This window comes from Meles meles, chromosome 1 (genome assembly GCF_922984935.1).
Source record: "Meles meles chromosome 1, mMelMel3.1 paternal haplotype, whole genome shotgun sequence".
In the NCBI taxonomy this organism is placed as follows: domain Eukaryota; kingdom Metazoa; phylum Chordata; class Mammalia; order Carnivora; family Mustelidae; genus Meles; species Meles meles.
In genome coordinates this window covers 150483352-150495374 of record NC_060066.1, presented here as the reverse complement: position 1 = coordinate 150495374, position 12023 = coordinate 150483352, and the positions used below count along the sequence as shown (strand labels likewise).

The 12023-nt window shown below is 35.1% G+C and overlaps 2 protein-coding genes across 3 annotated transcripts in view; one reads left to right on the top strand and one right to left on the bottom strand.

Annotated features, from left to right (window-relative positions):
• ADGRL4 (adhesion G protein-coupled receptor L4) overlaps window positions 1-12023 on the bottom strand; it is a 107724-nt gene that overhangs the window by 33534 nt on the left and 62167 nt on the right. Inside the window, exons 4-8 of one of the 2 annotated variants that reach the window (XM_045979627.1) lie at window positions 8255-8404; window positions 7495-7565; window positions 6497-6676; window positions 6204-6387; window positions 5005-5121 (exon numbers count right to left, since the gene is read on the bottom strand). In XM_045979627.1, the coding sequence (XP_045835583.1) occupies window positions 5005-5121; window positions 6204-6387; window positions 6497-6676; window positions 7495-7565; window positions 8255-8404 (702 nt within the window). The remainder of the gene's footprint in view (window positions 1-5004; window positions 5122-6203; window positions 6388-6496; window positions 6677-7494; window positions 7566-8254; window positions 8405-12023) is intronic. The other variant, XM_045979633.1, reaches the window with a different exon arrangement.
• Window positions 982-1635, top strand: LOC123946988 (transcription factor BTF3-like). The gene is made up of 2 exons (XM_046012909.1): window positions 982-1090; window positions 1274-1635. Exons 1-2 carry the CDS (start codon window positions 982-984, stop codon window positions 1633-1635), a joined length of 471 nt encoding a protein of 156 aa, XP_045868865.1.

Genomic DNA, 12023 nt, shown 5'->3' with positions numbered 1-12023 from the left:
TCCAACTCATGACTAAGAAAGAACCAAGGTGTGAAATGTATTCACTTAAAAGATTAAAATTTGGAGTTACTACTTTGCTAGGCAAAGATGGGAATTAGAAATATATTGGAAGAAAATTATCACTGACTCGGAGTATTAAGGAAGTTGAGAATTAAACAAGCTGTTAGATGCCACTGAGTTCTACTTCATGCCGACTGAAACGTTTCCTATTTAATATTGATGACATAGTTATATAGGTATGCAGTCTCAAGGTAGGAAATTTACTGCCTTGCCAGACAGCTATTTATCTGTGCCCCCTGACACTCCTCAAATGCAGTAAATCAGCATATAACCCAGTACTAGAAATGCAATCTGATCAGTACAGATTATCATGTGACTATTTTTCCCTTAGCCTAGACATTACACCTATATCAATGGATCTCAAATTATCTTGGTTTTTGAAGCAGCTCATTATTACTGATATGAAGTATGTGAACAACTCAAAATCTAGATCTATTGTCTTTTTAAAATTCCTGTCACCACTTAGGTCGTACACCTTCTCTATCTGTTGTACAGAATTACGGACACAGAATTTACAATTTCGCGTTCAGAATTTACTCTTGGAATCAAAAATTCCGGTTTCAATCATCGTTCCTACTTGTGTGGCTATGGATAAACTGCTTGGAACTTCAGCTTCTTCACTTATAAAATGATAATAGTAATACTCACTCTAGCTACTTAATGGGCTAAGGTGGAATCCAAATTAAATAATACGTGAGTCTTTTGTAAAATTTAAGGTGCTATATTAACAGGACTATTGTTATGTTTTAAACTAGAAACATTATATATTTACTTTAGATTACTGGGACAACTTATAAAGAACTCTTTTATATTTGGACCCTCAAATTTGGGAGACCAGAATAATGTGAAAGGCATAAATTCATCAAAACCATAAATGCAAATGTTGATTGTATCATAAGAGACAAAGAACTGTGCCCTCTAATGGCCATCTTGCATCACTGCGAGTGTGCGCCTAATCTTAACAGGTCTGCCCAGAACCCTGGAGCGCCAACTCTAGTTCTGGGCCTGGTCTCATTTCCGCTGCAGCAAGGTGAAAGAAATCACCACGGACCAAGAGAAACTTGTCAAACTGCTCAAGTGCACATTGCTCGCCCAAAGAGGAGGGTGGTCCATAGAATGGCACCAGGAGATGATAAAAAAAACCTCAGTTCTCCTTAAAGAAGTTAGAGGTAAGCAGTATCTGTGAACTGAAGACGTATGTTCACACACTAAGGAACAGTGATCCACTTTAACAAGCTTCAAGTGCAGGCATTCTTGGCAGCGAACACTTTCACCATCACAGGCCAGGCTGAGACAAAGCTGCTGACAGAAATGCTACCCGGTATATTAAAACATCTTGGTGCAGACAGTCTGAGCAGCTTAAGAGGATCCGTTAAAACTCTGCCCACACAATCTGCGGATGGAGGAGAACCACTTGCTACTGGAGAGGAGGAGGAGGGTAAAGTTCCAGATCTTGTGGAGAATTTTGAGGAAGCTTCCAAGAATGAAGCAAATTTAATTGAGTCAACTTCCGAAGAAGATAAAACTCAAAGAAGTTACTGGGAGCTGCTACTGTATATTAGGACTGCTTTTTAAAATTCTGTTCATGTCTCTGAGAAAATCCAGATTTCTAATATTTTTGAGCCCAAGCCCCTTGGACACTGCAACTCTTTTCAGTGTTTGCTTAGACACAATTTGTTCTTTGCAGCTAATTAAGCTGAAGAAGCCTGGGAATAACATTTGAAACAAGGTTAATGAAAAAGAGAGAAAACAAACAAACAAAATGAAACCAACCCAAAACAAAGAACTGTGATGCAAATCTGAGTCCTTCCACATGACACACATCACACTAATAAATAATATTTTTTGATACTGCTGTGTTTATGTGAAGTAGAAATTGCCTAAATGCATCATGATTCATTTTTCCATTGTATTTAAAAAAGGTATCATGAGCAACATCGCTAAGAGACTGCTGAAATCTATGTATATTAGATAAGAGCATTTTCCTCAACTGCCAGTTTAAGAAAACGTGTATCAAAGAAAGAAATGAAGTTATTGTAACATGGTTGGGCTAGTGACATTATGAAGACTCCCTGTGATGAGAACTAGCCCAGTCTTTGCCATAGACAGGCCAGGGCCTGAAGCAGGATCTGAAAACCTTTTAGGTCAACTTGACTTAGCCAGTGTATGAACCAGTTCACATCACAGCTCCTTCTCAGAAGTTGCAGTAGGAGGGGCGCCTGGGTGGCTCAGTGGGTTAAGGCCTCTGCCTTCAGCTCAGGTCATGATCTCAGGGTCCTGGGATTGAGCCCCGCGTCGGGCTCTCTGCTCTGCGGGGAGCCTGCTTCCTCCTCTCTCTCTGTCTGCCTCTCTGCCTACTTGTGATCTCTGTCTGTCAAATAAATGAATAAAATCTTAAAAAAAAAAGTTGCAGTAGGAGATGGTCCAAAATCAAACAAACCCCCAAAAGATAAGATAGATCGCTTAAGTCTACTAATACTCCTATCTTTTCTCAAGGAAAATATTTAACATCAAATTTTTGACTTTGGGTAAAATGTGATTCTTGCTGCATAGAATACTACAAAATCCCTTCTTAGTTCAGTTCTGAGTATTGTTTCAGTATTTGTCCATTCTCATCATTTGAACCTCTTCTAATTCCCATGACTTCTCACTAATTCTTAGCCTGATTTAGCTTTTAACTCTCTTATCAGATATGTATCTTCATTCAATAAATGAAGGATTTATTTGCTAATGACAGGAAATAAAATTCAGTCTATAAAAAAAGATTAAAAATCCACCTGTCCTTCCATGGACCTCCCTTATTTTCCTAATAATTATACTATACACATTTTTAACTTGAAGCCCATGTTTTTTTAATGATTTTTTTTTTTTTTGTAAATGAATAATCACATGTAGACACCATAAAGCAGATTTTATCAGTTTGTTAGACTTGCCCTTATTTTTAAGATACAACCTTAAGGGGGTGCCTGGGTGGCTCAGTGGGTTACAGCCTCTGCTTTTGGCTTAGGTCATGATCTCAGGGTCCTGGGATCGAGCCCCTCATTGAGCCCCTCATCAAACCCCTCATCAAGCCCTGCATCGAGCCCCGCATCGGGCTCTCTACTTAGCGGAGAGCCTGCTTCCTCCTCTCTCTCTCTCTCTGCCTGCCTCTCTCCCTACTTGTGATCTCTGTCTGACAATAAATACATAAATAAAATCTTTAAAAAAATAAAAAAGACACAACCTTAAGGAAATCAAATTTTCTATGTTTTCTTAACAGCTGACATTATGGTCACTTTCAAGTGTCAGAGTTTGCACGCGTTATCTTCAAATATAACAAGGTTAGCATACATTCAGACGGGATCTCATTGAGAAATTAATTCCATGACAATTTCATCATCTGTCAGTATAATGAGTATTTTCAGTGGTTTTATTCTCAACTTCTAAACACTACTCAAATTGTCTTAGAAATTTCAACAGTTTAACACAGTCTTTGGTTTTGCTCCTAAATAGTTATATGTATGCATGGTTAATCAGAATATGATGTAATAGAGTAAAAGCCTTGGACTCAATGGTAGTATGGCTTTGTCATTTTTTCTTTGTTTTGTGGCCATCTGTTTCTTACTGTTGTATAAAAATGACAAGAAAGAATGAAGGGGATAATATCAATGGGTTAGGGAAAAAATCCCACATTAATGTTGTGCAAAATTTTTTTTAAAGGATGTTCTTCTGAGAATGATGTGCAGAGTATTAAAAAAAAGACAATATAGCCATTTATGAAATGAATTCTATACTAGAGATCATACTGTGTTATTATATATACTTTTCACTTACATTTATGACAACCCACATATTCTTTGAGAATCTATTATAATTCATGTTTCACTTAGGTAGTGTATTTTGACCTATTTGAGAATGATAACAATTCTGTTGGCAGAGATTTTTTTTCCTAAGTGTATTGCATTAAAAGACCACATAAATGGCTGAAATAGCTGCTTCCTTGTCCTTGATTAGGTGACAAGGAAAAGCTGGTCAGGGTTGATTTCTTTGTTAACTTTCTCCCTTCTAGTACTGACTCTGTATTATTTGTTGATGTGCATGGAGAAAAATCCATTAACTTCATTGTGCCTTCGTTCCATTATCCATAAAGTGAGGAAATTAAGGTAGGTAATCATCAAGTTGCCTGCTAGTATTAGCATTCCATTTCCTAAGAAATCCTGCCTTTAGATGAGAAGTTTACAGTAAAAAGATAAGAAATGGCAAGTGGAGGAGCACCTGGGTGGCTCAGTGGGTTAAAGCCTCTGCCTTCGGCTCAGGTCATGATCCCAGGGTCCTGGGATAGAGACCCGCGTCGGGCTCTCTGCTCCGTGGAGTGGAAAGCCTGCTTCCTCCCTTCTCTCTGCCTGCCTCTCTGCCTACTTGTAATCTCTGTCTGTCAAATAAATAAATAAAATCTTTAAAAAAATAAAAAATGTTATTAAAAAAAAAAAAGAAATGGCAAGTGAAAAAGAAATTGAGGCCTAAAACACTAACTTTCTGTCTTCGGGAACATTGTTTGTCTTCCTCACACAATTATAAATTCAGCCTCCCAATGAGTAATATGAAGGGTTACTGAAAAAAAAATAGTAAAAGAATCCTATGCAAATTATAGCACCTATAATTTCTATAAAAGATGGAATAAAATCACAGTTCATTTATATATTACAGTAGAATCTCAACAATATCAGAGAGCTTCAGAAATTGGGTACAAGACAAGAAGGCTATAGGTATCGTCACCTAAAATTCTCACCATGTATTGACATCAGACTGAAAATCTTGAGCACAAAGACAGAAGTCCTGTGTATAAATATCAAATGTTTTCTCTAGGAAACCACACGTTATATGTACATCAGATACAATCAAAGGCATGATAAGTATTTATTGCAAATTACTGACATATTGAATATAAGACTATCGGAGTCTTACCATTGGAATCAAATGCAGCTTTCCTCTTTGGAAATACCTTTATATAATTTCCATCTACATTCATATAGGGATGAGTATGTTTGATGTGATATGAATCAAAAAAGAAAGTTTTGAGAGCTGAAATAAAACCATGAAAATCATAAATTCTCTGAAGTTAGTTTAATCAGTTTATTTGTTTAATGAGGGACAATTTTATCCATCATTGTTGTATTTTATCCATCATTATTGTATTTCACCTTTTTTGGCAAGTAGAATGAGCATATTCTGAACATGCTTAGACATTATATCTTAAAAATCTGATTCAGGTTTTAACTTTTTTTATTTCACTATATCACTCATGGTTTAATTTAATCTTTGTTGGATTAAGTAAAAGACAAAATACATATGTACCCAAGGGAGCAATAAATTACAATTACTAAATCAAAGCCAAGGGACCACCATGTCTTGGGGGATGGTATCTATAATAAAATTGACCATATGGGGAGTGATTGAATTAAATTCTTGGATGATAATTTCCTTATCTGGAGTAGCTCACCTTTTTTATTCAAGAGTATCTCAGAAATGCAGGGATCCTATATATTAGTCATAATGCTTGCTATTTTAATTTTGAGCAAGTGGTGAATTCTTGCATACTTACTGCTGCATATTCAGATGTTACCCACACGATATCATATAGATGTATGCAATGATTATCAGAAAATGTTCTTGGTTTCATCAGAGCAACTTTATAGGCATCTTGAGTTTGAGTCAAGATTCTGAATGTTCTAAATATGAGATTGCACGAAGCAGGAAACATTCTAGTTTGCTAAGTTGATTGCTCCATATCAGAAAATCTGTCTAGAACTATCTTTGGCCAAGGTAGATCCAAACAAGTCATGAGATGACTAACTTAAAATGACAAGGGAGTAATGTACTCTAAGCATTTGAATGCTAGAGAGCTCAGCCATCAGACAAGGTGAAGATGGTAGGGAGAAGACATTGCTTATGTATGAACACATTTTTACTCATACTGCTTCATTTTACTCGTACTCCTTTTCACTCATACTTCGTTCACATTACTCTTGTGATGTGCATTGCCATTCATTTCTGCATTGATGAAACAGGTGCCAATTTAATTAACAGTATTTTAAATACTTTCCCTTTTGAGGATGGCCTGTTCGGCAAACACCATTGTTTTGAAATTGACCTTGGCTTCTCACCTATATCACTTGAATTAGTATTGAACTGAGAGGTCTTTTGGAAGTTCTGAGATATCCTCAAGGTAGCCTGTTCAGCAGCATGCATCAATTTTGTGAGATGAGTTCTTCTGAGATTCATAGATAACTTGTTCCAAACTATAAATGTGTCCTTTTGAACAAAATTATTCACAGTTTTTATAAATTCCTGTTAAAAAAAAAAAGTATGTCTTTTAAAAATGTTGGAATCCATGAATCACAGATGCAAGGAAAAATTTAAACCACAGTTATATTAAGTTAAAGCTCAGCATACTTACAGTAAGAGTTGAATTAGAAAGGGTGTCCTTGGCTGAATTCGTGCTATTCATGTCACCCAGTAACGGGGATGATTTAGCTAAAATTTCTATATATGTAATTATATCCATTGGTGAAAGATCTTTCACAGAATTTCTATAGACTTCTTGTAGTAAAGCCACAGGTTTCTGTATGTGTCTAAACTGTACAAAAATGAGTCCAGAAAAAAGAAATCGATTTAGAGCTCTATTGGATATTTTTAAGAATAAAGTTGTAAGTTAAATTTATTCTAAGTTTGGTTTTCTTGTGCTCTATGTTAATTAGTTATCAGACTACACTTAAACTATGACACGCAGCACTGAAACTTGAAATTATTTGCAAAAGGTTAGCAAATAAAAAGCATAGAAAATTACTTTAGAAAAGAAACAGAATGTTTGAATTAATAACTTTTAAAAATGAGCTTTTAAAAGTTATAATATATGATAATGTATTTTGATTTCGATTTCAATCAACCAGAGAAAAATTCTTTATAATGTGATAGATTGGAAATTTACTCTTAGCCAACAGCTCGTCATGTTGAGAAGCACACTTTCAATCATATGACCATTTTGTGAATGTCCTACTTTATTTACTCTTTGAAATATTTCCTTTGCAGTACAAAATTTCCTGGCATTCATTATGTTTTCTTAGAATGTGGAAACCGGCCCAGGGTCAAAGTGTGTTTTTACTATTTTGTTCAACAACTTTCTTTATACGTTGAAAGCAAAATTTCCAGTATACTAAACAGTGAAAAAATAATATACACTAAGTATCTCAAAGTCTTCCTCAAGACTCTGGGGATTTTCAAATTGATCCTTTCTGTGACTCAAACAAACTACCTAAATCTGTATATGTAAATAGTTTCAATTCTACGTGAAGATCAGTTGGTTGCTCTTCTATTTAAAATGTGATGTAGGATGGATTTTAATGGAAACTAAAATGTCAAAATACAATAAATTCTTAATCTAACTAGTTTACTTACTTTTGTTAACATTCTATCAATATTTGCAGCAATACAGGCATTATCTAGATGGCAGTTCACACTCACATCTTCTGTAAAAAAAGAAAATGGATCATATAGTAATTTTTTTAAAATATTTTTTTCCTGGGGCACCTGGGTGACTCAGCCAGTTAAGCATCTGCCTTTCTGCTCAGGTCATGATCCCTGAGCGCGGATCTAGCCCCCGCATCGGACTCCCTGGTTCTCCTCATACCTGTCACCCCACTCATTCTCGCGCTCACTCTCTCTCAAATAAATAAATGAAATATTTTTTCCCAAGATGATTATATTGATTCTAATAATTTTACTCCTTCATTTAAATATTTAAAACACATTCTTAACGCTTGAGTTTTATTTTCTGTTTTACTCATTAACATTTATTAGCTTCTCATTATTTTAAAAAATGATTCATAATAAAATACACAATGTTTATTTTTATTCATTTATTTTTCCTTATTTACTTTCATTTATTATTATTTTTATTCATTAAGATGCACAATATTTTATGGGAAATGGAAGACTGTAGTTACCCTACATGTTAACTACCTGTGTTAACCGCATAAAACATACGGTCTACCTCTCCCATTAAATGAAACAATAACTTTTCTTATTTCATTTTATAGATAATAAAAGAATACTGGCAGTTTTTAGAAGATGTAGTTCTTTGTACACTTTACTACTGTGTAGTATTATATTTTATATAGCTCTTCAGTATTACATAAAATGTAATCATGTAACTTACCTTGGCAGTGTGTGCCATCATTAGGCGTGAACTGTGATTTCCCTGTGGATGTCTGATAACCTTCCTTGCAGGAGCAATTAAATCCACCAACCACGTTTTCACACACTGCATGATCTCCACAGGCAGCTGATTCACTGCACTCATCTATATCTGGAAATATTTGGAAAATTAAATTTCTTATTTAGTACTTATACAATTGCTACCTTGCTGATACAGTTATATATGGTTAGTGATTTCATATTAAATTTTATAAGAAAGTAAAGAAAATCCCATGATTTGGAAAATGACAGAGCAAACTCAGCTGCATATATTTATTTTAAACCCTGATTTGACCAATCCATTTTGAAAGTGAATTTAAAAATGTCATTCATGGACCAAACTCTTGAATTATTTTCTAAGTATAATTATTCATCCACAAAGTCATTAAAATAATTTCCATTACTGACAATTTAACATTTAATCCTAATTTAATAAAGACCCAGTTTTTAAAAAAAATTTTATGTATTTATTTGAGAGAGAGAGAACACAGAGGGAGAATAAGAGGGCGAAGCAGGCTCCCCATTGAGCAGGAAGCCCAATGCGGGACTCAATCCCATGACCCTGAGATCATGTCCTGAACTGAACGCAGACACCTAACCGACTGAGCCACCCAGGTGCCCCTAAAGACCCAATTTTAAAAATACATCTACAATTCTTTGTTTTCTACTACTAAACTAAATGGATGGTAACAATTCAGTTTAATCTGGATGGTTAAAAAAAAGTAGCTCATTTTTCCCCCAAAGCTTCATTTTTGCATGTAAGTTATCCTAAAAATTAGCAAAATGTGTGATTCAACCCCCTTAAAATTTTACCACAACTTAGTACTTTTTGTCCAGGTTATATTTTACTATGATTCTGAATACACAGTCATCAGAGATAAAGTAACAAATTGTACAGAATTAAGTCTTAGATTTTCAGTAGCCATATATCAAAGTCACAGTAAAAATGTTAGGTTTTAAGCTCACATAATTTATATTCTTAATTTAAAATTTTACACACTGCAGTGAAATATGTCTTAAAGTTAAAAATATAGTATAAATACTCTGCCAGTAGGCAGAGTTCCAATAGGGAATGATTCCAAGGAACTGAAGAGTCCAGATCATTACCTTAAGCTAATGCAAAGATTTTTGTGTTCCCAGACTGGCTCTGACATCTTAGAGATACTCTATGTCAGATTAATGACTAAACCTGTAATTTTAAGTATAAAATTTGATTTTTTAAAAAACTAATAGAGTGCCACAATACTGTTTGCCATAAAAAAGGGGGAGTAATCAAAGTCCAACTTAAAAGGTTATTAGCTAGTTATCTTAGAAGTAGTTGATCCTAATTTTTCCCTTCAAAAATGCAATGAAGGCACAGAATGACATTAAAATTCAAACCACCAAAACCTGAAACTGACAGTAAGTCCCTTGGTAGTTCTTGAAGACATGTCCATTAGCTAGAAAGGGAATGGTACTAGATTTAAGAAGACAATTCATAGCCTGAAAAAGGGTAGAAAACTCTTTGTTCTTCTGGCAAGCCTATATATTCATAATCTGTACTCTTCAGAGATCCATCCTCTTCCTCTCTTTTCTGTATATATGTGTTTAGAGACTGCCACTCCGCACACACACACACACGGAAAATAAAGTACTATATAGCAGTATATAGCATGTACTATATCCAGTGGTATACTGTACCCAAATGGGGATAACATCTCAATGAAGATGTTAACAGACCCATGTGATATCATAAATAGAACAATTTATTTCATGAATAGGAAACTCATATTTTCTGAATGCCCATGTTTCCTATTTTTAGATGCCTTATTTGCTAACAGGAAATGTGTTGATTTCTCTCAATTTTAAAATTATTTAAAGGTGCAGACATTATCCCAAACCCATCTCTAAGCAACATAAATACCTTTCTTTTTAAAAGATTTTTATTTATTTATTTGACAGAGAGAGAGAGAGAGAGCACACAAGCAGGGGGAGTGGGAGAGGGAGAAGCAGGCTCCCTGCCGAGCAGGGAGCCCCATGTGGGGTTCGATCCCAGGACCATGGGATCATGACCTGAGCCGAAGGCAGACACTTAACAACTAAGCCACTTAGGAGCCACAGGAACATACAAATCTGGGCAAACTTAATGTCCATCCTCTCTCTCTTTTGTTTTGGACACAGGGTATAGAGTCTTGGTGCTCGTAACCGACTGTGTTTCAGTTTTTCTCTCTGTGTCCTCCACACCCGTGGCGCTTGTTGGGTTTCTGCTCTAGTTCAAGCCTTCCTACCACCAGTCACTTAGCCAGTTACTATCCCAGAATGTCAGCCTTGAAACAAGTAGGGTATTTCAACCTCTGAATTCACCAAGTGACAAAATGGTAATCTGTAAAAAGAAAATAAGGAGGTAGTCTCCTGGGATACCAGCATTCAAAATGAGGATTATGTAAATTTTTATATTCTGACTCCAAATGTTATATGAGAATATTAATTAACCTACCAAAGTATTGTTTTTCAAATCTTAATCATCCTTTCAAAGTCATGTTTTCCAAATTGCTTGGACTTTTCTGGCTTATACTTTTTGATTTTATAACTTTTTACTCAAATGTGGAAGTAAGGTTTGCTGAATTTGATGTTCTTCTCATTCTGTGCCTCAGTAGTAGGGTTCACTGAATCTAACCTAGTAAGGGAGTGTCTAACTACCACACTGGCTATGTGTGTCTACTATGGTTAGCATATCACTCTATGCCCCTTGCTACCTAGTAATATAGAGAGAATCATAAAATATTGAAAGATATGCCATGCCCAAATGAGATGCAACCGGCTTACCAAAATGAACATGACCAGTATTTTGCAGCAAGATCTATTTTGCCCACTTCTCTGGCAATCTCTTGCAGGGCCTCATTAGCTGGGATCTAATAAAAACACTGTGTATCCTTTTTCTTACATGTAAAAGACCCATAGAAGATTTTAATTCAAATTCTAGTTATAATACTCATTAGCCTTGTGACTTTAGGTAATACTATACAAATACCTTTTATCTCAAAAGAATTCTATTTTATAACAAAGAGGAAATATATGTGAAGGTGTTTTGAAGTTGTGCCCAAGATATAATAGGTACAGTGATTCTATTCATATTGCGTGTTTTCTTAATAGGAGGAGCCCTGTGAATATGTAAGTTTGGAGAAAACAGATTGATAATGAGTGTCTCATTAGATTGCCACATCTTAGTACTCCCCAGAGACGTAAAAGAGGAAAAGAACCCCTACCACATTTTAATAAAAGTTAAATTGCTCTTCTGTAATTATTTCAGTGCGGCTAGAATTGACATACCTATTTAATAACTGATCCACTTTTTCTACCACCAGCCTAACACTCAGCTTAATACTAATAACTTGATTTTACCAAACGTAAGCACATCATAACAATCATTTACTTGTTTTGCACATCAAAATATTCACTTGCTCCTTTTTCATTAGTAAGGTTATGCTGGTTTTTCATGTCTACAATGAGCCGACCCAGCAGTAGTTCATCATAATCTTCTTTCAGAACACGATCATATAATTGTTTTGATTCTTATCATTTTCATCAATAACTGAATTGTCTAATGTTTAACTCACAGACTGTGAAAAAAGATAACATGTGCAATTACTGAAAGTAATTTGCAAAGACAAAATTGGACGTTAATATTATTCAAAGCCAGAAAAAAAAATCTGAAATTATCAGTGTAGCTAAGCCAATAGGACATAGAAAAT

Bases quoted from the DNA above. Each gene is read 5' to 3' on its own strand.
- LOC123946988 (XM_046012909.1), top strand. From the start codon at position 982: ATGGCCATCTTGCATCACTGCGAGTGTGCGCCTAATCTTAACAGGTCT. The intron at 1,091-1,273 runs GTGAAAGAAATC...TCACACACTAAG, and splicing joins CTCATTTCCGCTGCAGCAAG to GAACAGTGATCCACTTTAAC.